The sequence below is a fragment of the Aquarana catesbeiana genome, linkage group LG10 (assembly GCF_042186555.1).
Source record: "Aquarana catesbeiana isolate 2022-GZ linkage group LG10, ASM4218655v1, whole genome shotgun sequence".
NCBI classification, from domain to species: Eukaryota; Metazoa; Chordata; class Amphibia; order Anura; family Ranidae; genus Aquarana; species Aquarana catesbeiana.
Window position 1 is genome coordinate 157205580 of NC_133333.1, and position 26243 is coordinate 157231822.

Below are 26243 nucleotides of genomic sequence, written 5' to 3' on the forward strand. Positions count from 1 at the left end.
GTAAAAGTGAATACTAATGAAGTGTGTATCATATGTGGCCACTGCGTTGTTTAATATTTGTTTCTCCCCAGTACAGTCAGCACTGAATGTACGGCCCTGAAATTTACAATTCAGGCTGTGTTGCACAGATCATTCATTCTGAAATTGTCTTGCATTCTTTTCTGTGAATGCAAGATATTTGTGACTGAAGATGGGGAGATAAAATGACATTCATCCACACTTCCTCCAATTACAGAAAGCCCTCCTTGGCATCTTTGTCAAAGTAGAACTAATGATACATATTGAAAATAATTGAAGGTAACTGAAAGTGGCCCTGAAGCTTTGTAACCTAAGCTATGTTATAACCTTTGCTGCTCCATCAGTAATTTATGTAAAGCTGTCCAACGCTTGTCTAATAAAAAGCAGCTTTGGTGCTCCTATTACAGAACTAGAGGTTAGCAACAGCTTCAGGACAAAATTGCTGTCAACCAGCAGGTCCTGCCATGAGGCAGCATTGAATATTAGAATATAAATGGTGCCAAACTTTTACTATATTTATATAGCAGCCACCCCTTTAGGTGTACAACCCACTCAAAGAAACATAAATCTGTGAAGTTAGATGCTACTACAACTGGTGCAAATAAATTATTTACTGTGAAATATCCTTTACATGTACTAACACTACACACTTGTGATATCAAACAAATTGCACACAGTACATATAAACATCAAAAATCAATATTATAAGTGTTCTCAAAGTAGCAAAAAATATAAGCGTCCACACAGATTACAAAGTGTCCACCATTTAAACAAAATATCTTCTGTGCAACACTTGTAATATAAATTGGCCCCATCCACCATGTCTTGTATTTAAAGTGTTTAACTCCTCAAAAAACACCCTGTTCCTTTAAAGCATGTTATACAGCACAGTGCTTGTGCTGTGTAATTTGGCCCCCCATATCACCTAAAACATCTGGCTTATCCTGCCTGGCTATGCCTTCCCCCTGTAAACTGACAACAGTTTATCATGGCTGCTGAGCCCTAACACCGTGGTCATTTTACGTACCTCCGTCATCTGCAGCCCTGCTCTATCCTTCTCTGTTCGCTCTTTCGTCCTTTTGCCCTCCCCTACCTGTCGCTACTGTGCCAGTACCCACCCCCTCACCTCCTGCTAAAACTACTTTTATTGTTTCATAGCATCCTCTCTGTGTCCCAATGACAGGTGCTCCTGTCTGTGTTTTATAAAAAAAAATGCTGCCTTTAACGTATTTCATTGAATTCTTCTCCTGAGTCTTCACAAGGGAATCGGGGGGGCCTTCAGTAACAAAAACTGCAGTGTTTATCCTTATGACACATTACAGGAAGCACCTCTATGGTCAACAGAGGACAGAATTAAAATTAGACTTGAGAATCTTAACATTAATAAATCACCGGGACCAGATGGCTTGCATCCGAGGGTACTTGGGGAACTCAGTCAAGTAATTGCCAGACCATTGTTCCTAATTTTTACTACGGACAGTCTACTGACTGGAATGGTACCAGCTGATTGGAGAAAAGCCAATGTAGCACCAATATTTAAAAAGGGCCCAAAATACATCCCTGGGAATTACAGACCAGTTAGCCTAACATCAATAGTATGCAAGCTCTTGGAGGGGATGATAAGGGACTATATACAAAATTTTAGTAATGCGAACGGTATCATTAGCAGTAATCAGCATGGATTCATGAAGAATCGTTCTTGCCAATCTATTAACCTTCTATGAGGAGGTGAGTTGCCATCTAGATAAAGGAAGGCCCATAGATGCTGTGTATCTGGACTTTGCAAAAGCATTTGACACAGTTCCACATAAACATTTACTGTACAAAATAGGGTCCGTTGGCATGGACCATAGTGGGAGTACATGGATTGAAAACTGACTACAAGGGCGAGTTCAGAGGGTGGTGATAAATGGGGAGTACTCGGAATGGTCTTTAGTGGGGTCCCCCAGGGTTCTGTGCTGGGACCAATCCTATTTATTTTGTTCATAAACGACCTGGAGGATGGGGTACACAGTTCAATCTCTGTATTTGCGGACAATACTAAGTTAAGCAGGGCAATAAAATCTCTGCAGGATGTGGAAACCTTGCAAAAAGATCTTAACAAATTAATGGGGTGGGCAAATACATGGCAAATGAGGTTTAATGTAGAAAAATGTAAAATCATTTGGGTGGCAAAAGTATGAATGCAATCTATACACTGTGGGGAGAACCTCTGGGGGAATCTAGGATGGTAAAGGACCTGGGGGTCCTAGTAGATGATAGGCTCAGCAATGGCATGCAATGCCAAGCTGCTGCTAACAAAGCAAACAGAATATTGGCATGCATTAAAAAGGGGATCAACTCCAGAAATAAAACCATAATTCTCCCACTCTACAAGACTCTGGTGCTGTCCAGTTCTGGGCACCAGTCCTCAGGAAGGTTGTACTGGAAACTGACCAAATACAGAAAGGGCAACAAAGCTAATAAAGGGTCTGGAGTATATTCGTTATGAGGAAAGGTTGCGAGGGCTGAACTTATTCTCTCTGGAGAAGAGACGCTTGAGATGGGATATGATTTCAATTTATAAATACTGTACTGGTGACCCCACAATGGGGATAAAACTTTTTCGCAGAAGGGAGTTTAACAAGACATGTGGCCACTCATTAAAATTAGAAGAAAAGAGATTTAACCTTAAACTACATAGAGGGTTCTTTACTGTAAGATTGGCAAGGATGTGGAAATTCCCTTCCACAGGCGGTGGTCTCAGCGGGGAGCATCAATAGTTTCAAAAAAACTGTTAGATAAGCACCTGAATGACCCCATCATACAGGGATAAACAATGTAATACTGACATATAATCACACACATAGGTTGGACTTGATGGACTTGTGTCTTTTTTCAACCTCACCTACTATGTAACGGATTTCACAGTCACCTGGCGATCACGTTACCGGGCGGCTCCCTCTCTCCTTCCTTCCTCTCGTCCCGGCTGGCATCTGTGGGAGAATCCCGGCCCCGCCCGTTGCAGCTGTCAGACGGGGAGAGGAGAGAGCCGGCCGGTCATGTGATCGCTGGGAGATGCTGTGAAATAAATAAAATAGACAGGGGCACCTGTCAGGTCACGGAGAGGATTATATGAAGTAGTCAAAGTGGGTTAACAACCACTTTAACAGGTGACAACTTCTTCACTCCCAAATCAAAGTGCTCTACCACATGAGGTACAAGGAATCACTCTCCAGATTCATATGGCCATAAAGACCCTTTTCTGCCTTTGAATGTAAACAGCCAGGGAAGGATGAGGTAGACTCAGCATATAGTATATCTTTCTATGCAATTCCTCTCTCACATTTCATTTAGGAGTCATAAATCCCCAGAAAGTCAGTAAATGGATTCATAGTGCAGCACGTTTACTAAAATCCTTCAGTTAAAAACAAGCCAGTCTAATGCACTTACATTTCTCTGTGCCCAGACTGGTACCAGCACAGACACTGTTTGCAGCATTTGCCCCGGCATGCGTTTCACCCAAGCCGGGTGTGATGTCACCGACAACCAGAAACTAACAGCAGTGGCCCGACCTCAATGCATTTCACCGTTTAGGCATAATAAGGAAGTCCCTGTATTTAGTGGTATAATAAACGTAAAGGAATTTTCACAGTATAGAATTTATTTTGCATCAGTTGCAGTAGCACCTAACTTCAGGGTTGCTGGTTGACTGTCTGTGCCTTAATGTTGCATTTTAATGTTGCATTCTAACAGTGCCCACGGGTCCTACAGCTGAGAGCTGCTGGCACATTGGCAATGGATAACTCTACATGTTAGTGAATTGGGGAAAACAGATTATGTATGCAACAAAGGTCAGCTTTTATTGTCAAAAAACTAAAACATAGCATTAAATTAATTATTAAAGTGGTTGTAAACTAAAAAAAAAAACAAAACCTGTATAATGAGCTAGTATACATTGTATACTAGCTCATTATGAAATACTTGGCTTAGATCGAAGCTGTTGAAGCAGTCCCCGCACACCGCTTTGACCGGCGACATGTCTCCAGGAGTTATTTCTGGGTTCACGGCTCCGGCGCTGTGATTGGCTGGAGCCCCAAAGACGACACTCCCGCGTATGCCCGAGCTGGCCGTTTCTTCAGTGGACATGTGCCGATGACGTCTGCACATGCGGATACAGTGAATATCTCCTAAACTGTGCAAGTTTAGGAGATATTTACGGTACCTACAGATAAGCCTTATTATAGGCTTACCTGTAGTGAAAAGTGGTGTAACAGGGTTTACAACCACTTTAAGTGACTATATAGTGGTTTTGCATATTTTTTTTTTTTTTCATTGTTCTGGTTAGGACTAAAAGTGACTTATTCTCCCCTTCTCTTTTCAGAGGCATGGTCAGAGGTTTCATTAAGAGACAGACACGGGTTGATTTTCTAAAGGAGTATAGCAATGTTGACTCTGCAAAGTGTATTTTAAGTTACCTTACTAAATGAGATAAAGCTTAGCTGACTCTAGAGTTTTTTTTTTTTTTTAAAGTCCTATTCACACTTTGTTATTCATGTGCACTGTGTTAACACAACACGTGTTGTGTCATGTCTTAATGTTTGTCGTTTTAAGACAGATTGCCAACACCATTATAAAATTAAAATCGTGATTGCTTGCGTTCAAAGTGAAACTAAAGGCAACAATACTTACCTATTCTCCAACTGGCCCTCACCAATGCTGATATCTTTTTCCCTGGCTTCTTCCACTTGCCGGTCTTCGACCGCTTTGATGGTCAGGGCATCATGGGCAGTAGTTATCCAATCCAGCTGTAAATGTAAGCGGAACGCATGCACCATGTAAATTCTGCACAGGCTTGCAAACAGTCAGGTAAGTGTTTTATTGCGTTGGAGACATTGCAAATCTCTTTTGCAATAAAGAGCCTGCCTGTTTGCAATTGTATTTCTTGTCTTTAGTTCAGCTTTAAGAGAATAGAGTTAGTGACCTATAAATATATTCTTTAGCCTCAATTCACCACTACTCTTTACACAGTTATAAGTATCTATCTTTATTTTTAGCCATGTGACAGGTTTTTTTTCAAAGTTTGTGGGTTTTGGATAAAAAAAAAATTTTTTTAAAATAACTATATTTATCTTTGTGTGTTAGCTTTGTGAATTGAGCCTTATGTATAAAAAGTGTTAATCTTTCCTTGTGCTTATAGATATCCTGTGGAAAAGTAATTTAAATATTTAGTGCAAATATTTTAATTGGCTTGTATCGGAAAAGACTGCGATACTTTGAGCAGAATGCACACATGCACACTTATCTACTAACAGTGCACTTTGCTAGTATATTGTTATCAAACTTTCATTTTCCTTCTTATCAGCTTGATGCTTCAACTTTAGTTTGATATGCCTGCTATTTCTTTCTCTTTTTCTAACTTGCAGTGCTCAGTTTCGACAGCTGAAGAGGTAAAACAAAGTGGGTAGGGCATGAAACAGTAATTTTTCTGCACTATATGGCCCCGATGGTTAAGAATCCTAATTATTCTATAAGGGTGTGTGTGTGTATACAACCCCAATTCCAAAAAAAGTTAGCATGCTGTGTAAAAGCTACATAAAAACAGAATGCAACCATTTACAAACATGATAAGCCCGTATTTTGTTCACAATTGAAAATAGAAAACATATCAAATGTTTACTTTATGAAAATGTACCCTAAGAAAAGGTAACTTTGAAATTGATGGCAGCAACATAGCTCAAAATGGTTGAACAAGGCAACAAAAAGCTGGCATAGTACAAACCACTTTCAAAAAGAGTTGGGACAGGGCCATGTTTACCACAGCGTAGCATTCCCCCCCCCAGCAACCCCTTTAATAGCACTCTGTTAGGCCTGGTTCTTGCTGCAGGTTCACACCCATTCCCGAAGCCTTAACCACCCACACAAAAAACGCTGATGGTATGTGCAGGTGCCATTAATGCTAATGCACTGGAAATTGCAGCAGCCACTTCCACCACTGGCAACTGCACTGGGCATGGGGTTTCCATGTGGACTGCGATTTGAACAATTGAGCAGGGATATTTTCCCTGCATTTTCAGGAGGCACCACGCAAAGCACGGCTCTCAGAACCGCAGAAGTGTGAACCAAGCCTAAACGTCTGAGAATTGAGGAGACCAGTTGCTGGAGTTTTGGGAGAGGAATGTTGTCCTATTCTTGCCTGAGCATATGCTGTTCTAAAACCTGGATATAGCCTTCAGCATTGATGGTGCCTGTCCAAATGTGCAAGCTGCCCCTTCCATACGCACTAATGCACCCACATACCATGAGAGATGCAGGCTTTTGAGCTGAATGCTGACAAGCCAAAAGGTCCCTCTCCTCTTTAGTCTGGAGGAAAGGACGCCCATGGTTGCCAAAAAGAATATCACATTTCATATAGTCTGACCATAAAACAGTATTCCCAATTTGCAACAGACCACTTTAAATGAGCTTTGGCTTAGAGAATACTCTGGTGTTTCTAGATCATGTTCATGTTGTTCTTTGCATGACAGAACATTAGCTTGCATTTTTGGATTGCATGACGAACTGTGTTCACAGACAGTGATTTTTCTACTTATTCCTGAGCCCATTCAGTAATCATCATAGAATCAAGCCTGGTATTACTGCAGAGCTGTTGATGTGTTTCAGCCTTGTCCCTTGAACGCAGAGATTTCTCCAGATTAATGGAATCGTTTGATGATATGTACTGTAGACGATAATATATTTAAAATCTGCAATTTTATGTTAAGGGACATTATTCTGAAATTGTTAAACAATTTTTAAACACCACTTTTCACAGATTGATGAACCTCTGTCCATCTTTACTTCTGAGAGACTCTGACTCTCTAAGATGGCCTTTTCATAACCAAGCCTGTTACTGATCTTTTGCCAATTAACCTATTAGGTTGCAAAAGGTTTTTTAAAGCTCGCTCTTGTTAGTACTGTTTGTTAGTTTTGTAGCCCTGTCACAACTTTTTTTCTAGACATGTTGCTGCTTTCAAAATACCTTTTTTTTTTTTTTTTTTTTTTTTTTTTTTAAATGGTACGTATTCTGAGTATAAACTAGGGTTGTCCCGATACCACTTTTTTAGGACCGAGTACAAGTACCGATACTTTTTTTCAAGTACTCGCCGATACCGATTACCGATACTTTTTTTTTAATGTCACGTGACAGTGTTTTTTTTTTCATTTTTTTTTTTTTTTTTTTAACAGTGCTTGCTTTTTTTGGGGGGGGGGGAGGGGGTGAACGTTGTATGTGTGTGTTATTTTTTTTTTTTTTACAATTTTTATTTTTTACAATAATATTTCTTTTATTCTTTATTGTTTTTTTTTTTTTTTTTTAATCAGCCCTTTTGGGGGGCTTTGGTGAGATATCAGGGGTCTTAACAGACCTCTGATATCTCCCCCTTGAGACAGAGAAAGAGACAGAGGATAGAGAATCCCCAGTCCCTTTCTCTGCAGCGTCAGCTGCACTGACAATGAATGGAGAGAAGACCGCAGCTTCTCTCCATTCATAAACTGACACATCGTAATCACAGAAGATTACAATGTTTCAGTTATGTGAATGGACAGAGTCAGCTGACTCTATCCATACACAAAGGAAGGAGGGGGAGGACGGAGGAACTGAAGGGGAGAACGGAGGGGACAGATAAGAGCAGAATGGAGGGGACAGATAAGAGCAGAATGGAGGGGACAGCGGAGAGGGACAGATAAGGACAGATAAGAGGAGAACGGAGGGGACAGCTGAGAAGGACAGAGGAAAGGAGGGGGCACGGAGGAGGATGCAGTGACAGTCAGCTGTGAGCGATCACCGCTGTCTGTCACTAAAGCTGGTGAAAGCCGCTGGGGGAGAATCTTGTAACTCCCCCACGCGCCGATCACAGCTGACAGTCAAGGTATCGGGGGAGGCATCGGGAGCATTTGCCCGAGTACAAGTACTTGGGCAAATGCTCGGTATCGGTGCCGATACCGATACTAGTATCGGTATCGGGACAACCCTAGTATAAACCTTTTAATGTGCTTTCTATTGTGAATAAAATATGGGTTTATGAGATTTGCAGACCATTGCACTCTGTTATGTAGATTTTACACAGCGGCCCAATTTGTTTTGGATTTGGGGGTTGTGTGTGTATATAATATCTATATCTATATACATATATATAGATATATATATATATATATATATATATATACTTTTTTTTTTTTTTTTTCTTGCGCCTCTGTACACAGTCATAACTTTGGTACAGTTTGCTTTTTGATGCCTGGCTTTTTTTTGCCACATATCATTTTCATATTTTAGTTACATTTGTACAATATCTTTAGATCTATAGGATTTTTAGTGGACATTCCAACAACATTCTATGTGCATGTGGCGTGTGTAGATGTATTGTAGTAATTTCATACTGCAAGTCATTTGCAACCTCTGTCTATATATGCCAGTGTTGCAATTTTATGATTTATTGAGCATGTGTACATTGTCATCGCAGCACAGTTCCTCATATCGCTAGTGTTTTTGTTGGAAGTTCAAAACTATGGGTGAAAACACTTGCGTGGTTTTTTTTTTTGTTTGTTTTTTTTTTTTTTTTTGCATGATGGCTGTGGCTAAGCACTGTTCGCTAAAGCATTTCTATTTGCTTGGAGAGCATAGATGAGCACATGTGGTGTAATTTGGTTTTGCATGAAATGAGGGAACAGCAAGTATATCACAAATTCCTCTTCTTTCACTAGCCTGTTTGTTCTCTCTACCTTTTATTAGAGTGTTAGGAGGTTTGTCAATCAGGAAAATTTGCGTTCAAGAGCATCTATTTTATGGCATATTCTTTTGTTTTATTTTCTCAGTGCTCCGTTTGACAAAACAGCAAACATCAATTTTTCCCTGAACGCAGATGAGGAAAGTGTAAGTTTTTTTGTTTCCTTGTTAGTATAAAAGAATATCTCTGACTGGATCCTGAATTCAACTTGTATTTGTCCTTCTCTCTCTAATTATAGTGATTCCATTTATTGACTAACGCTGTAGATGTGATACACAAACGTTTATGATTATAGTTGTTAACTGTACATGGGCACAGAATCTTATCATATAGTCTTATATCACTGAATTTACAGCTACCCCTAGGTAGGACAATGGCAAACAAAGCTGGTAAGGACAGCCATAGCATAACCCGTCAGACTCCTGGCAAGTTCCAGTTTTTGGTAGTGTGCTTAGGGTTTATTCTCTAAATTTAGAGAATATAGCTTATTTTCTTATATTGCTTTGTTTTTGTTTTTGTTTTTAGTTTTTTTCTATTGTACGTCACGGGACACAGAGCAGGCTATAAACATTACTATCTGGATTATGCGTCACCTATAGGTGAATAGACACTGACACACCAAGCAGACAGGAAGTCCCCCTCTAGATAACCCCTCCCATACAGGAAGTATATCAGTTTTTTCGCCAGTGTCTTCAAGGTAATGGTCAAGTTTTGCTAAGCTCTCTGAGTACTGTTAGTCCTGGACTGGTTCCGTTAAGAATCAAGGGGCTGAATGATCGGATCAGATTAGACAGCTTAATGCTAAAATAAATGGTACCCGAGCCTTGTTTGAAGGAGATTCAACAAGGTTTTGTCAGTAATGTAACATTTTTAGCAGTGGACCCTGTGTATAGACACCCTGGGCGGTTAAGAACTAAGGCATTTTCTGCAGGGTGCTGTACAGGTCCAAGGGAGTGAATCCCAGAAGTAAAAGGGTACCCAGTTCTTGAAGGTCCTGAGTGACAAACCCACCGTGATGAGTGAAGCATGGGCCTCTGTATATTGTTAGGCCCTGCGGCGCGATGGGTAAGTGAAGCCTCTTCTATTCAGAATGTTTAAGGGGTTGTATAAACATACTGTCTGCTCCCTTTTTTTTTGCAACACTTTGTATGATGCCTAGCAAATACAAAATCTCTGTGCCTATTCTTTTTAGCCACTAAAGGTCAGTGCGCTGAAAACCTGCTGCTTTTACCTAGCATTTTTCACATTCCCCAGATGCTTCTCTGTATGGCAGGCGGGCTGGAAACCAGGCTGTCGCCTAATCGCGTGGTGGGCGTGCACGTGAGGCACCGCGCATGCGCAGTAGCAATTTTTTATAGGCACGTACATTGAGCGTGGCGGCGCATGCGCAGTAAAATGACAGAAGGTAATGGTGGCCGTATTAGGTGGTGCAGCTGGGGACACAGAGCAGGCTATCTGTTGGGGCACGTGAGTCCTTTGATGATGGTGTGTGGTTACAACTGGCAGGCTGATCTAAAGTGTTGCATATATTGCTGTTGGTCTGTGATAGCTGTAGTTTGCTGGATCACAGCCCTGCATGGGGGTTGTTGTATTCAGGATGTTTGTGTTTATTTTGTCACAAGCCCAAGTACTCTTATCGCTTTGGAGCAAGTTATGTCTTCAGAAAGCGGAGTGGGGGAGGCTCAGCAGGAAAGGGCATATGTGCACAGTCAGCAGCTCCTAAAGAGCCTAGTCCGAACTATGCTATAATAGCATTCTCTGCTGCTGTATCTTCCCTGAGCAAAAATTTAACTTGTCCAGTTGATGATGCTCAAGTATTTAAAGATTCAGCTGATAAAAAGTTTGAATCTTTACTAAAATCTTCCTTTTACCTCGCTGGATCTGCTGTGCAGCCTGCAGTGGCGACAATTTGCATCTGTCAATCCCTAAAGCACCATTTGAAATGATCAGGTAAGCCTGGGCAGGAGGAGATGTCTGCTTTGCGGTAGATGCCCTCAGGGATTCAATACAGCAGGTTTCGGATTTAGCACTTTCTGTGCATATGCGCAGAATTTTGTGGTTAAGAAAATGGTCATCTGAATTACCATGCAAAAAGTATTAGCTCGTTTTCCTTTCCATAATGAGTGGTTATATGGCAAGGATTTGGATAGGTATATCCAAAAGATGTCAGGAGGGAAAAGTTCTCTCCTACCGGTCAAAAGGAGAAGCAAGCGTCCATCGTTTAAGGGGGCAAGTACTCTGGGGGCGTGGCCGGATGTGATCGCGGCAGGACGTGTCTTCCGAGAACTCTGGCTTGCATCCGTTAAACTTATCCTGTTTGTGCCTGACTACCTGAATATCATTCGCTGTAAGTGTGTCCAAGACCTGGGGGAAAGGACAGGGAGTAACGATGCCCTCGGGGACGAAGAGGCAAACTAAGCAGAATTCTCAGCCGCTGTCGGGCCAGAGGCAGCTACGCTCACAAGAGAGCATGGCGACTGGCTCCCCCCACACCATCTTGGTTTCTGTATCTGCTGCACAGCGTGCCCAGGCACAGACAGTGAAGATGACACAGCATGAGATTTCCTCACCAAAGGTTCCGGAGATCCCTTCCTCCCTGCCACAGGAGATTGAGGTTGATACCGATGCCATTACAGGTCCAATCCTGGAAGCCATAGCGGCCTCTAAAACAGAACTTGTTAGCCATATAAACTGCCTGGCGTCGGAATGCAATCTTATCCGCCATGACCTCTATAAGATCAGGGGCAGACTGACAACGGCAGAGGATTGAATCTCTGAGGTGGAGGATGTCTCTCACTCACAGAACTCGCAATTAAATGAGCTGAAAGACATGGTTCGGGCACTACAGCACAGAGCAGACGACGCTGATGACCGCCAGCGCAGAAACAATGTAAGAGTGGTGGTGCTCCCTGAGGGGGTTGAGGGGTCAGCCCCGTCAACATTTGCGGAGCAATTCTTTAAAACGCTACTATTTCTGGATGACCTTCCCCCAACTTATGTGGCAGAGAGGGCCCATGGAGTCCCCACGGGGGCTAGACCGTCAGGTTCCCCACCCCGTCCATTCTTGGTCCGGTTCCTAAACTATAAGGACAGGGACATGTTGACTGAAGCGAGGAAGCATCAGGAACTCGAATATGAAAACGCTAGGATTATGCTGTTTCCTGATTTCTCAGCGGAGACCCAGCGCAGACGTCAATCCTTCACTGATGTAAAGAGACGGCTCAGAGAAAAAGCTGAAATACAGCATGTTATATCCAAGTCGTCTCCAGGTTCAATATAAAGGCTCGGTGAAGTTTTTTGATACACCACAAGAGGCATGCGACTGGCTGGATACAAACCCATGAAGTTTCTCACTGCAAGTTGGTTCTGTTTCTTTGTCTTTTTTCTTTTTGTTTAATTTTGAATTGGTCAATGTTTCCACACTATTTGCTGCATTACATTTTTTCTACAAACCTAAGTTTGACCGCTCTGGGGCTGGTATCCTGTGGTAGCTCTGAGCTGATATCAGAGTGTAATACCAATTTTTTCAACATGAAAATGAACGCCCCAGGGGGGACTGCTCTTTACGCTTAGCACGTTGTGCCCTGGGTCTCCCACGATGCGGTGGGAGGCTCATTTTCATGCTAATCCACTTGCTCAGTTTCGATACACCTGCTGTTACTACAGATGGTCAGGTGCAAGCTTTCCGTTAAACGGACTACTGCCGGAGGCTCCAGTGAAATTCACTGAATTTTTCTACAACATGTGCCGAACTTTCGATTCACAAGGTGGAACTCTCTCGGGTTTGTTTGTTATCGGGATCAAGCTGCATACCGGACAATTTTTCTTTTTCGTTTTAAATTTTTGTTTTGTTTGGTTTTGGTTGTAAGACTTGTCGAAGGTTTTACAGTTTCTGGTATGATAGCAGGGGGGGTTTCGTTAGACCACTGCCACGGGAATTAAATTATGCGCATATGTCTTTAAAAATACGCATGTCCTCATATTGGGCGTTTCCGCCTATTTCTTCTCACTCACAATTCATCCTGGAGGTCCTATGTTGTGTTAAATTTTCTGATGGATAGTAGAATCAAAATTCTATCATGGAATGTTAGAGGTTTGAATAGTAAGTTCAAGAGAGCAGCGGTTTTTCAATACCTTAGGCAGATGAAACCACATATCGTCCTCCTGCAGGAGACCCACCTGGAGGGCAGCAAAATTTTATCTCTACGCAATCATTGGATTCAGAGGGCGAATTCATTCTACTTATTCCACTTATTCAAGAGGACTGTCTATATTAATAAGTAAAGCAATAGCTTGTACAATCTATCAGGTGATTACAGACCCGGGGGGACGATATGTGGTGATCTCCTTAGAAGTATATAATCATAAATTCCTGTTGGTCAATATATACTTACCTCCTCCTTTCCAGGTAAAACTACTGTATGATTTAATGGTGACGTTGGCTCCGTTCCTTCATATGCCGATGCTCCTTATGGGAGATTATAATGCTATTCTGCACCGGGAGCTGGACTCCTCCAACGCCGCTAGGACGGCCTCGGTGGACCTCTGCTCCTGGGCAGCTATGGCAGGCATGACAGAAGTGTGGAGATGGAAATATCCAGATACCACCTCATATTCTCATCTATCTTCCACCCACAGATCCTCCGCAAGGATTGATTTATCTTTTGGAAATGCTCTCCTCTTAAAACATGTATGTGCATCAGAATATTTACCAGGAGGGTCTCCGATCACAATCCTCTTATGCTTACAATTGCTTTTCCCTCGGGGACAAAAAAGGGTGTTGGAGGCTGTCACCAGGATGGTTATTAGAGGAGCAGGTGTGTACCCATGTGCAAAAATCCATAGACAATTATTGGAAGTCAAACGAGGGTTTGGTTAACCCCAACATAGAATGGAATGCCTGTAAGACAGTAGTGGGGGGGAGTGCATTTCTGCAATCAGATCGGCCAAAAAGGATCAAAGTCATGAGGGTGAGTTTCTCCTGGCCAAAGAACGGGAGGCTGCACAGCTTCATGCAGACTCTCCTTCGGAGGACGGGTGTATATCTTTGTTAGAAGCTAGACGCTCGGTTGCTATTCATTTCAAAACATTGGCCAGCAGTGAGGTCAGGCAGAGGGCAGAGACCATTTTTGCAGAAGGAGATAAAAATGGTAAGCTTTTGGCCAATCTGGTTGCGGAACAAAAGACGCCGGTTAGTATTACGGTTGTGAAGGGGGAGGGTGGGATCCTCTTTACTGAACCGACAGATATTCTAGAGGAATTTGTACGTTTTTATTCCAAGTTGTATTCACCCATACCTCATAACTCACTAGAGTTAGTCGAATTATTCCAAAATTTGTCCATGCCAAAATTGTCAGAAGCAGATGCTGCGTCTCTAGAAGAACCTATCTCTGACCTGGAAGTAGAGGCAGCCATACTAGCTTTTCCCCCTCAGAAGGCGCCAGGCCCAGATGGGTTCCCCACGGATTTCTATAAGGCATATTTGTCTCAGGTGGCCCCTCGATTGACCAAACTCTTTGCATACTGCTGGGAAAAAGGAGCTTTGCCGGCGTCAATGATGGAGGCATATATGGTGCTCCTCCTGAAGCCGGACAAAGATCCCAAAGAGTGTTCCTCATATCGTCCTATTGCTTTGCTAAATATGGATCTGAAGATTCTTGCAAAAGTTTTAGCATTACGGGTAGCAAAGGTCATCTCCACCGTGGTAGATATTGACCGAACGGGTTTCATGCCTGGCATGTCAACGGATACGAATTTGAGACGATTGTTCACGCATCTCCAACTAGACATCTCTGAGTCTCCAGCTAAAGTCATTGTCTCCATAGACATCAAGAAAGCTTTTGACACAGTAGATTGGTCTTACATGCATAGAGTGTTAGAAGCTTTGGGGTTCGGTCCTGTGTTTTGCCGCTGGATAGGGATGTTTTACAGAGACCACCGGACGGCGATCAGGCTGGGCTTGGCAGGCTCTGATTTCTTTATGATTGGGGCACTAGGCAGGGTTGTCCACTTTCCCCATTTATTTTTGCGATGATGATGGAACCTATTGCCAGGGCGCTAAGGCAATCCAGTGAGGTAGGAGGGATTCAAGTAGGAACAATTAAAGAATGTGTAGCGCTTTATGTGGACGACTTGCTCCTATTCCTTCGAGACCCGGGGCCTTCTCTTAAGGCTGCTCTTGTGGTCCTGGACAAATTTGCTACCTATTCAGGTTACGGGTGAATTGGAGCAAGTCGTCTATATTGCCGCAGGGCCCTGAGGCACAGGCCAGGAGAGATGATGCTCTTCCGTTGCGATGGGTTTCCTCCATCACTTATTTAGGGGTTAAAATCACGGCCAACATCCACGAGTATATGAAACTAAACCTTCTTCCATTGGTGACTAGATTAAAGCAAAAGACCCAAATATTGAAGAAATTACCACTCTCGCTATTGGGAAGAGTGAGTTTGATAAAAATGAAATTCCTATCTGTTATACTGTACTTTTTACGCCACTCCCCCACATGGATCCCGAAAGCTTTTTATACCACCCTTAATGGAATAATCTTTCATATGGTATCCGCAGTCACCCCGAATTAACATAAGGATCCTTCAGGAACCATGGGGGCAGGGAGGATTAGCACTTCCAGACTGGCAAAATATTATCTGGCTGGTCAGATGGTATTTGCCAGACGTTGGCTAACGGCAGATGCTGGGGACTCTGCTAATGTTTTGGAAGCAGCATACATAGGTTCGTATGAAAGCTTGAGTTTGGCCCTCTACAGAGGCCCGAAATCTGGATTGCCTAAAACTGTCTCAATGAAAGCCACCATTAGGGCCTGGGAGGTAGCTACTACATTGGTATCGCCTAGTTATCTGGGAGTCACACCCTCAGCACCATTATGGTTCAACCCGAATCTGTCACACTTCTGTTCCATCCCAGATCCTTCAGTGTGGACTAGTAGGGGCATTAAGAAATTGGAAGATATCACTAGAGAAGGAGATCTTCTCACTTTCCATCAACTTAAAGTAAGGTACAGTCTACCGAACTCTACCTTTTTTCGGTACCTGCAGCTGCGCCATGCTTTTAGGGCGCAGTTCGGTGACCGAAGGGTGGAAAATCTCCCTTCAACACTGGAAACCATTTTAAAGGAGGAGGATCTAACTAAACCTTTATCAACCATATATAAATCCCCATTTAAAAAAAACACCACAGAGTATCCAGATGCAGGGAATGATGAGAGACGGAAATTCCAGATATTCAAGGGGAGGATTGGGATGATATGTGGGATCATCCTTTTAAACATTTAGTCTCAGCCAGGGATCGTTTAATCCAATTCAAATTTCTACATCGCATTTATTTCACCCCAGCTAATCTCTTGCGTATATATACCCATCCTCTGATAGAAAATGTTGGAGATGAGTGCATTCCCCGGCGGATGCGGAGCACATCTTCTGGGGATGCCCAGCAATACATATCTTTTGGACGGAGGTCACAGATTCTGTCGGAGGTGCTCGGCATTCCAGTACCTGTGACTCCTAGAGTCTGTCTCATTGGGTTGGTGGAGGAAGTGGTACCTTCTCTAGCACATCGCACATTACTAAATATAGGTTTATTCTATGTTAGCAAAGCTATACTGTTAAAGTGGAAAAATTCAGCTGCACCCACAATCTTTCTGGAAGGATTTGGTCAATTCAGTGATACCCCTATATAAAGCTACCTATAGAGCCAGAGGTTGTCTGAAAAAATTTACAAAAGTATGGCAAGCATGGTTGGATGCATCAGTAACTGTGGGTTAAACTGATTAACAAAATGTAGGATGATAGAAGGGTCGTAGTTGAGTGGGAATTGCTAGGCTAGATGGTGTTTTGTATCATCTCAAATTTTATACTTCCTCAACTGTTTGTTTTTTTTATAGGTAAAGAGAAAAGACTAAGCTGTGTATACAGAGGCAGTGCAAAATTATATCTACAGTAAATTGTATCCAGTTACTCATATCTAAATAATTTTTTGAGGCTATGGCGGTTGGTCGGGACAGTGTGGGGGGGGGGGGGGGGGGCAAAGGGGGGTAGTTTGAACTATGTTAGTTCTTCAATGTTGGGCCCTGCGTGGCCAAATCAAGGGCGGGTATGTTGCCCGTCTGGTTTTGGGTTGTACAAAATGTGTTGTATGTTTTCAATGCAAGAAAATTCAATAAAAAGATTGTTTAAAAAAAGGGGGGGGGGGGGCAAGCACTCCTGCTGCCAATTTTTCATCTTCCAGGCAGTTTAGGCGCCCACAAAGGTCTGGCCCCAGGGGAAAGCCTCAAATCCAGGGGCAGAAAAAGCCCTGGGTTCAGAGGCCTTCGAAGACTGGCACTAAGCCTCCCTTTTTAAGGGGCACCCCCACTCACTCGACTGGGGGGGGGAGGCTTCCCAAAATCTTGGTTCAAGACAGGTGGGTCAGGTCCATGGGGTCTTTGGGGGTACAGGCTCCAGGGTCCTTCCACCTCATCGTTTTCTGAGGTCCAACGTACCCTCAGATCAGAAGGAAAAGCCTGTTTTAAGCACTCTACCCATTGTTTACTCAAGCAGTGATTGTAGAAGTACCAGCATACAATCAGTTTGCAGGGTACTACTTGAACCTGTTCACTTCTATTTCCTGCAGTTACAGACAGTATGCCGTGCTCTGAGTTTCTGGTCAGGCTGCGGGGTTGTCCGACAAGGATCCAGTCGGGCAATGCCACAGTAGTGGCTTATATCAGCAATCAAGGCGGCACCAAGAGGCGGTTGGCTCAGTAGGAGGTGAGCTGCATTCTGATCTGGGCAGAACGGCATGTGCCTTTTTTGTCAGCAGTCTATATTCCAGGAAAGGTCTGGAAGGCGGATTATCTCAGGTGCCTGCAGCTGTTTCCAGGGGAATAGTCCCTGCACCCTGAGGTTTTTGGAAATATTGGCCAGCGATGGGGTACCCTGGATGTAGATCTGTTGGCATCCAGGTTCAACAACAAACTGGACCAGTTTGTGTCAAGAGCAAAAGATCAGTGGGTGATCAGAGTAGATGATCTGGTGGTCCTGTGAAACTGGTTCTCCCTGATTTATGCTTTTCCCCCTGATTCAGCTGCTGCCACGTCTCTTGCACAGGATCCGAGAAGAGGCGATTCCAGTTATTATCTTGGTAGCCCCAGCACTCAGACCTAGTAAGATTGGCTGTGGACGATCCATGAACTCTTCTGGCCCGCCCAGACCTACTGTCTCAAGGACCAATATTCCACCCTACTTTAAGGTCACTAAATTTGGTGGCCTGGCTATTGAAACCTGGGTGTTGATGGATCGGGGAATCTCGGGGCCGGTTATATCTACAGTATTTCACAAAAGTAAGTACACCCCTCACGTTTTTGTAAATATTTTATTATATCTTTTCATGTGACAACACTGAAGAAATTACACTTTGCTACAATGTAAAGTAGTGAGTGTACAGCTTGTATAACAGTGGTTGACCATGGTGAGGCCTTTTCCGAGTGGAACCTGTCCTGTTAAACCGCTGTATGGTCTTGGCCACCGTGCTGCAGCTCAGTTTCAGGGTTTTGGCAGTCATCTCATAGCCTAGGCCATCTTTATGTGGCGCAACAATTAATTTTTTCAGATCCTCAGAGTTCTTAGCCATGAGCTGCCATGTTGAACTTCCAGTGACCATGAGAGAGTGAGAGCGATAACACCAAATTTAACACATCTGCTCTCCTTTCACACCTGAGACCTTGTAACACTAACAAGTCACATGACACCGGGGAGGAAAATGGGCTAATCGGCCCAATTTGGACATTTTAACTTAGGGGTGTACTCACTTTTGTTGCCAGCAGTTTAGACATTAATGGTTGTGTTGAGTTATTTTGAGGGGACAGCAAGTTTACACTGTTATACAAGCTGTACATTCACTACATTGTAGCAAAGTGTAATTTCTTCAGTGTTGTCACATGAAAAGTTCTAATAAATTTTTACAAAAATGTGACTGGTGTTCTTTTGTGAGACGAGATACTGTACGTCTATGTTGAACACCAGTAAGGTGGTTACTAAAACTATTAGAAAGTCTGGAAGTCTTACATTTCCTGTTGAGAAACCAAAAAATGACATCCCTGGAACTGTGATTGGGAGAATTCTCTTTTCTCCAGTCCGTAATAGAGATTAAGTTGGCCTTGATAACAATTAAAGCTTAAATTTCGGCTTTATATTCTTTCAGACATATTGCTGCGCATTGCTTTATTCGGACGTTTCCACAAGGGGTGATTTGGATAGTTCCTCCTTTCAACTATACTGTATACCCCGCCCAAAAGATGTGAGGCCAGCCTGTAAAATTGTTTTGGACACTGTATCCTGTGTTAGGCAGTCATGTAGTGCAGTGCGATGAGTTGGCCACAGTGTGCTATACAGGTCCAGGGTCATTGCCCATCTTCTGGTGGAACCTCCTAATGATCCCTTTGGCTGGTATGCTCGCCAGAAGGGCGAACATTGTTTAGGTTATGCTGAATACTCCACAAGTGCTACACCCTAAACACAATTGGTGAGTACATTGGGCAATGTCCATACTTCTCTGGAGCCACAGTTTGTGTTTGTTTCCACCTTTTGGAGGTAAACAGACATTGCTTCAACAAATGTCACAGTCACTCCGTTGGGGCATTGTGACACCTAATTTAATTGGTCACACAAGCCCCTGTGTGTCTGTTTTGGAGACCCTTAAGTCTATAGACTTAAAGGGTTACCCTTTTGGGCCTGCCTGTCTCAATATGTCCAGGACTGGAGCTATCTGCGCCTGTAGTTTCTCAATTAACACCTGCTCTCTTTTCTCAAGTCCTCTTCTTGTTGGCTATTTTTTTGGGCACTAGAACCCTTACCCGTACAGAGGATGTTATTCTTCTAATGTACAGACTGGGTCTTGTCTGTACATGTGGGGGGCGCATTTTGGCTTGTTAAGTGAGTCTGCGAATCATTTTGGGTTAGGAACGATTTTGCATAGGTCATCAAAGGAGTGTGCCTTTCGGTGTCTCCATGGACATCTTTTCTACGAACATTCATGCACTTCATGCCTGTTCACTGTCCCCACAAGCTTAAGGTTATATCTGCACCATTACTGGATTAGGGGTTTTCAACACCTTCCGTTGGCTACAAAAATTCCACATGGAATCTGCGCAGTGAGTTGTTGCCTCTCTCCAACCCAAGAGACCCTCTGCACTTTGTGAAGGATTAAAAATTCAAAAAGTGTGGCGCTATAAGCTCCATACATAAAAACTAAAGAATGAACACTCTAAAATATTGAGTGATTATAGGACAAACATTTCAGTGTGAACCAAAAGGTGCTTATGTGAAGGGAATGTGATTGGTAAACAAAACTTAAATACATTCATTTAATCCACTAATAAATGAAAAAAACATCACAAAATAATAATATGAATAAAGTCCATGTCATAATAAGTGAAAAAACTGTGATGATAATGCATAAACGATGATGGACAGGTGTTTCCTGGGCATGCGGAAGGGTTGTTTAGACCAAGCAATCTGGTAGGTAAATGGACCACATGGAGACCAAACGTGCACAAAGGATTGGAATCGGTGCCAGAACCATCACCAGGAATCATAGAGGCTTACCAGAAATATTGGCCTGAAATAGCATATGCCAAAATAGGTCAAAAAGGCTTGATGACCGACAGGTCTGAATGTGACAGCTGGTCAGATGTCGTCGTCACACAGAGAAGGGGAAAGGGAATCGGCACGGCTTCCTCTTCACTGGGTACACCATAGGCCAATAATATGTGTGGCATGTGAGGGAAAAACACTCACATAGCGTGATAACGTTTTTAAACTTGGATTTATTAAAAAATGAATAAAAACAGACTCACATTTTTTGAAGAAGAAAACAGCATGTAAATCGTAAAGCGGTAGTCATGAGAGGTCCACCCAACATGTTTCAACTAAACAGTCATCATCCAGATGACTACATGTTACAGCAATTTCTTCTGTAGATCGATCTGAAAACATAAACAGGAAAGGATTTCTTTTTAGTTCTAGGAGCAGGGGGCTGGAATCTGAAGTCTTCACACAGCCGACAGCTCTGAACCCTGATTGGAGGGAAAGGACACACCCTCCTTTACACAGTATGGAGAAAATGCATAGCTGTGGATAACCATCACAGACTGTGCTGCAGGTCCCTTCCCAGTCACCATTTTAACTCTTGGTGCTGGGGAAAAGCTGCCAGAAGTGACTCATGCTAGTAAGAGGAACCAGTCAGCAGAGACAAATGACACTCAGATTTGGAGAGAGGCAAGTACACAGTATAGAAAGATGTGCTTTTTTCATATTACATGCTGATGTTTACAACCACCTTAACCAAAGCATTGTACTTCCTTCTAGAAACCTTTGAACCTGTTGGCGAAATTCCTTTAATTTCCACCTCTTAGAAAAATACCTTGCTCGTACCAATGACTTTATGAAGAGGCTTTCATTACTGTGTAGAAAAAAAGGGAAAAAGAAAAAGCACAGACCCTATATTGTAGCATGTAAAATAAGGGATAATTTATTAGATAATAAAAATGCAACCACAAAATGAATAGTATATGCTGACCAAGACTAGAGGTCGACCGATATCAGCCGATATATCGCCCGATATTTGGAGAAATCGGCATCGGACGATTATTATCCAAATTAGGCCCATATTGAACACTGGTCGCACCTCTACCAGCAGAGTGTGGGGTTCCTCCTCCCTTCTCCACACTGTTGGCAAAGCAGCGCCGTGGTGTGTGAAACTGTATGGAGAGAGAGAGAGGAGCTGTCAAAATTGAAGTTGGATGTCGGGGGTGGGCGGGACCCAGCTATCCAACACTAGCCGATGGGATCTGGGCGGGACACTATGTGTATGTGGCCCCGCCCCTTTCTTAAACAGCCCAATCATTGGCTGGATAGCTGCTGGGTCCCGCCCACCTCGGACATCACGCTGAATTTGTCAGCTCTTCTCTCTCTCTCTCTCCATACAATTTCACACACCGCGGCGCTGCAGAGAGCATTCAGGTTCACACAGTTACACTATCGGCTGTGAAACCTGCCAGTGCCATCTGCCAGTGCCAATGAGTGCCATCTGCCAGCGCCACCTGCCAATCAGTGCCAACCAGTGCCACCTGCCAAAAAAAAAATCAGTGGTTTGTAGCAAGAGATATACCAATAAACCGCCCCTGAAGCTCTCTTACTCCACTGCTCCAAAGAAAAGTGCAAAGCTGTATAAAAGATGTGTAAATGAATACAAAATGTGTGTACATAGTGTACAGTGAAAAAAGCTGCCACTTAAATACGTAAATTCATCAGAATCCCAAAACTATACCTCTCACATGTGTGCAGATAGACAGTGGCGCTAATTTAAATTGTTTACAATAATGGGTCAGAGCAGCATAATGCCTATGACCCTCTACTTATACATAAAAATAATAATAGCGTCATGAAAAAAATTATTTTTATCATGAAAAAAATTTCTTTAACACCCAGTGAAAAGTGTCACTATAGATAATAAATTACAAGAAATGAATGGTCAAGCTCAACAGTTGTTTTTCAATCTTCTTGTGTGAAAAATCTTCTACTCTTCCACCACACCACCGTGATAGTGACACCACTCCCTCTGAAGAGCACACTCACCAGATTGTATAGCCTCCCACTCTCGTGTTCGGCAAAACAGCAATTGAACCACACCTGGGTTGCATGTGATGAACCGTGAATCCAATCAAACCAGCTCCATATGTGAAAAAATGAATAAAGTGCTCCACATAGCGTGATACCATTTTGACAGATTTATTAAAATCACTCCAAACACACTTTAATGGTTACACTTACTTTTAAACTGAAACATAAAAGCCTTTAAAAAAAAAGCCACAGCAAGCAACAGGATCAGTGATCCAACGGTGCACCATGGTCACAGCGGACCTGAAGTGTGAACTGGTGTATCTCTCACCCAACCTTCTAAGGCCCAGCCATCCGATCGGTGTAGTCCTCCTCAGACAGCGGCATCTAATGTCAGTGTGATGGAATGCCGTGTAACCATGCCCAAGACATGTTTCGTCAAAGACTTCTTGAAATGGGATTGTCCACACGGACGGTTCATCAATCCTTATATACTATCTATGATCAGTCATGTGATCATCAGTCATGTGACCTCCTGCTCTGCACATGCTCACACTTCGTGTCCCCCTGACCGTGAAGCACAGGTACAAAGACTGAATAAATTATTGGATCACAAACATTTTTACGGTGTGTAGTTAGAATGCTGCGTCCAGCATTACCATATATGACATATCCTAACTTCTAATCCACCACTCGTTACAGAGCTAATGTGGAAAAGCAACCAATAAAAATGAAAAAATATTATTAAAATAAAAATGATCATTTCAACATAATGAATTTGTCTAGTTTAAAATATAAGATATATAAGTTATACTATCATACAGCTGCATAGGACAAACAATGACTGAAACACAATCTGATCCTATTAATAAAAAATATGGATGACTGCAAGTGAGTCTAAAAAGAGGGAAATAATACTATATCATCAGTGGTCCGTGAATAGAAATCACCTCAAGCCATTCATCCATATACTTATTTTGTACGACCATCCTGAGGGGACACCTCCCATCTCAGGCTTTTTTTTTTTTAAAGGCTTTTATGTTTCAGTTTAAAAGTGAGTGTAACCATTGAAGTATGTTTGGAGTGATTTTAATAAATCTGTCAAAATGATATCTCGCTATGTGGAGCACTTTATTTTTTTCACATATGGAGCTGGCTTGATTGGATTCACGGTTCATCACATGCAACCCAGGTGTGGTTCAATTGCTGTTTTGTCGAACACAAGAGTGGGAGGCTATACAATCTGGGGAGTGCGCTCTTCAGAGGGAGTGGTGTCACTATCACGGTGGTGTGTTGGAAGAGTAGAAGATTTTTCACACAAGAAGATTGAAAAACAACTGTTGAGCTTGATCATTCATTTTTTGTAATTTATTATCTATAATGACACCTTTCACTTGGTGTTAAAGAAATTTTTTTCATGATAAAAATAATTATTTTCATGACACTATTATTATTATTTTTATGTATAAGTAGAGGGTCATAGGCATTATGCTGCTCTGACCCATTATTGTACACAATTTAAATTAGCGCCACTGTCTCTATCTGTACACATGTGAGAGGTATAGTTTTGGGATTCCAAAAAAAAAAAAATTGGCCGCATATATCGGCCACCCGGATTTCTAAAAGTGATGGGACTGTCACATGCAAAAAGATCTGGTATTAATAATGATGACAGACTGGTCTGAAATCTCAAGCAAGCAGAAGAAGGCAATAGCCAAAAAAGAAAAAGATGTTTTCAGTTGGCCAATGAGAATCCACCCTATTACCCACATAAGTGATGTGGATAAAAAGGTGCACATAGTAAATGCACTGTTAACATCATGAAATTAGCAATGCAGAAATCACAAGGGATGTAAAGAAAGAAAAAGCAGCGAGAATATAATGAGAAGCTGAAAGAAAGGGGGGAGGGGAAGGTAGTGGGGCCCGGTCAGGTTCTTTGCCCACTAATACCTTAATCTCAACTGCTAGCTCCTCTCTCCTTAAGGTCTCAATTATAATTTAGCCTTGGAGACCATATTTAGAAAAATTTTGAGTATGTGTCATTTAAAGTGGTTGTAAAGGCTTCTGTGTGTAGCAGCAGCCCCCTAATACTTGCCTGAGCCCCATCGCGATCCAGCGATGTGCATAACAGCCTCGGCTCTCTGGGGACTCAGTCAGTGAGAGAGAGTGTCTGAATGGACATGCAGAGCAGTGGCTCTGCTCGGATTCCCCCACAGCAGGATTTTTGCTCTGGGGGCACTCAGCAGGAGGAAGTGGCCAGGCACGCCAGCTGGGAACCCGAGAAGAGGGTGCTGCTTTGTGTAAAATCACTGAGCAGAGCAGGTAAGTATAACATGTTTGTAATTTTTTTTTTAAAGAAAAAACTTGCCTTTAATATTGCTTTAAGATGGAAGTGAGTTTTTTATGAATCATCGTGCCCATTACTCCACTGCTTCACTTCCATAAAGTTTAGAGTTGACAGTTGCCATGCTTTAACAATAGTCTGGCAAGTGGCAAGGAAAATTAACAAGTTTAATTTTCACTCCGCTTAGGTGAGATCAGTAATGGCTCAGTGAATTGCTACTTGTCAAGGGCTGCCAGTAGTGTCTACATTTAAGATGAAGCAAATCAAGTTATAAACGTGTATCCATAGCTGTTGAACCCTGGGGCACTCCCACTATATATGGTACATTGTTCCCAGGACCTTACTCCTACAAAAACAAAAAGAAGACCTGAATTTAGCGATCCCCTCTGGGGGGGGTCATATACCATCTGAACATAACTTTGTGAGCATTTTCCTGAGCTAATGTTCATAGAGCATGTGGCAGCAGCAATCCACAGTTTATTCCAGTTTGATATATCAAACATTTCTCCTAGGTGACGTTCCCAAACAAGAATATACTGTGGGATTGGATCCCTGTGTAGGGAAAACCAAAGCCAATTTTAAAAGAGAAATCAGGCCACTAGACTGCAGAGAACTTTTACAGTGTCGCTCAAAGAGGGATAGGAGTGTTGGGTCAACTCAGATGTTCTTAAGAAGCATGTGCATAAAGTGCTTTGGATCGCTCTATTGGGGAAAGTTTCCAATGTTCATGTACCTAAGCACAAGATATGACTCTGTTTTAGATAAGAGAAGGTCATGTATACTGTATATTTCAGGCATCTGGATGACCTCTATTTGAAGGCGAAGGGATTCTCTGAAGCAAGGGAGGACATAGGGTTACGGAGAATGCCTAAGAGGGGGAGGTGGGGGTAAAATTATTTGATCAGCATATTTGAGAGAAGCCCAAAATTTTATAGGGTAATTCCAGTCAAATGCTAACCTAATGCTAAATCTACTCCCGCCCCCTATTCTAAGACTACTCTATCTACCTTTAAAAGAAACAATGTGTATACTTACCTATTCTGAAGCCGCTCCAGTTACATTACTGGCTTCAGTGTGGAAGGCAGCAAACGGCTGCACCATAGAATGCCTGTGTGTGACATCGCCCAGGCTCTGCAGCCATTTTTACTCTCAAGAATTCAGGACATTCAAATAACAGGGTAAGTAAACAACCTTCTTCTGAAGGACTCGTCTCCCTTTCAACTATCTGAAAACTTCCAAAAGACTATTTAGATACTTTAGGCTTTGAGTTGGGTAATAAACTTTCAAAAGTCAGCCCTTCAATGTTCTTTTCTAGACACAGCCCAGGCAAAGGTCTTTCTTCCAGAAAAGAAACTCCTCTCTCAAAAATCCCATGCTCGTATCTTGAGATCAAAGAAGCATTCCTCCGTGAGATTCTCTGAGCCTGGGTTCACACATGTGCGGTGCGAATTGAAGCTCAGGTTTCACTGGGAAGATAAAAATCGGTTGTTCAAAGGTTTCTCTGTGTTTAAGCTGCGGATCAGTGAG

The 26243-nt window shown here is 42.6% G+C and overlaps 1 protein-coding gene across 4 annotated transcripts in view; it reads left to right on the plus strand.

The window, feature by feature from the left end:
- PPP6R1 (protein phosphatase 6 regulatory subunit 1) overlaps positions 1–26243 on the plus strand; it is a 319943-nt gene that overhangs the window by 195046 nt on the left and 98654 nt on the right. For 2 of the 4 annotated variants that reach the window (XM_073602816.1, XM_073602818.1), the window contains exons 16-17: positions 5424–5447; positions 8851–8908. In XM_073602816.1, the coding sequence (XP_073458917.1) occupies positions 5424–5447; positions 8851–8908 (82 nt within the window). The remainder of the gene's footprint in view (positions 1–5423; positions 5448–8850; positions 8909–26243) is intronic. The other 2 variants (XM_073602817.1, XM_073602819.1) reach the window with 1 other exon arrangement.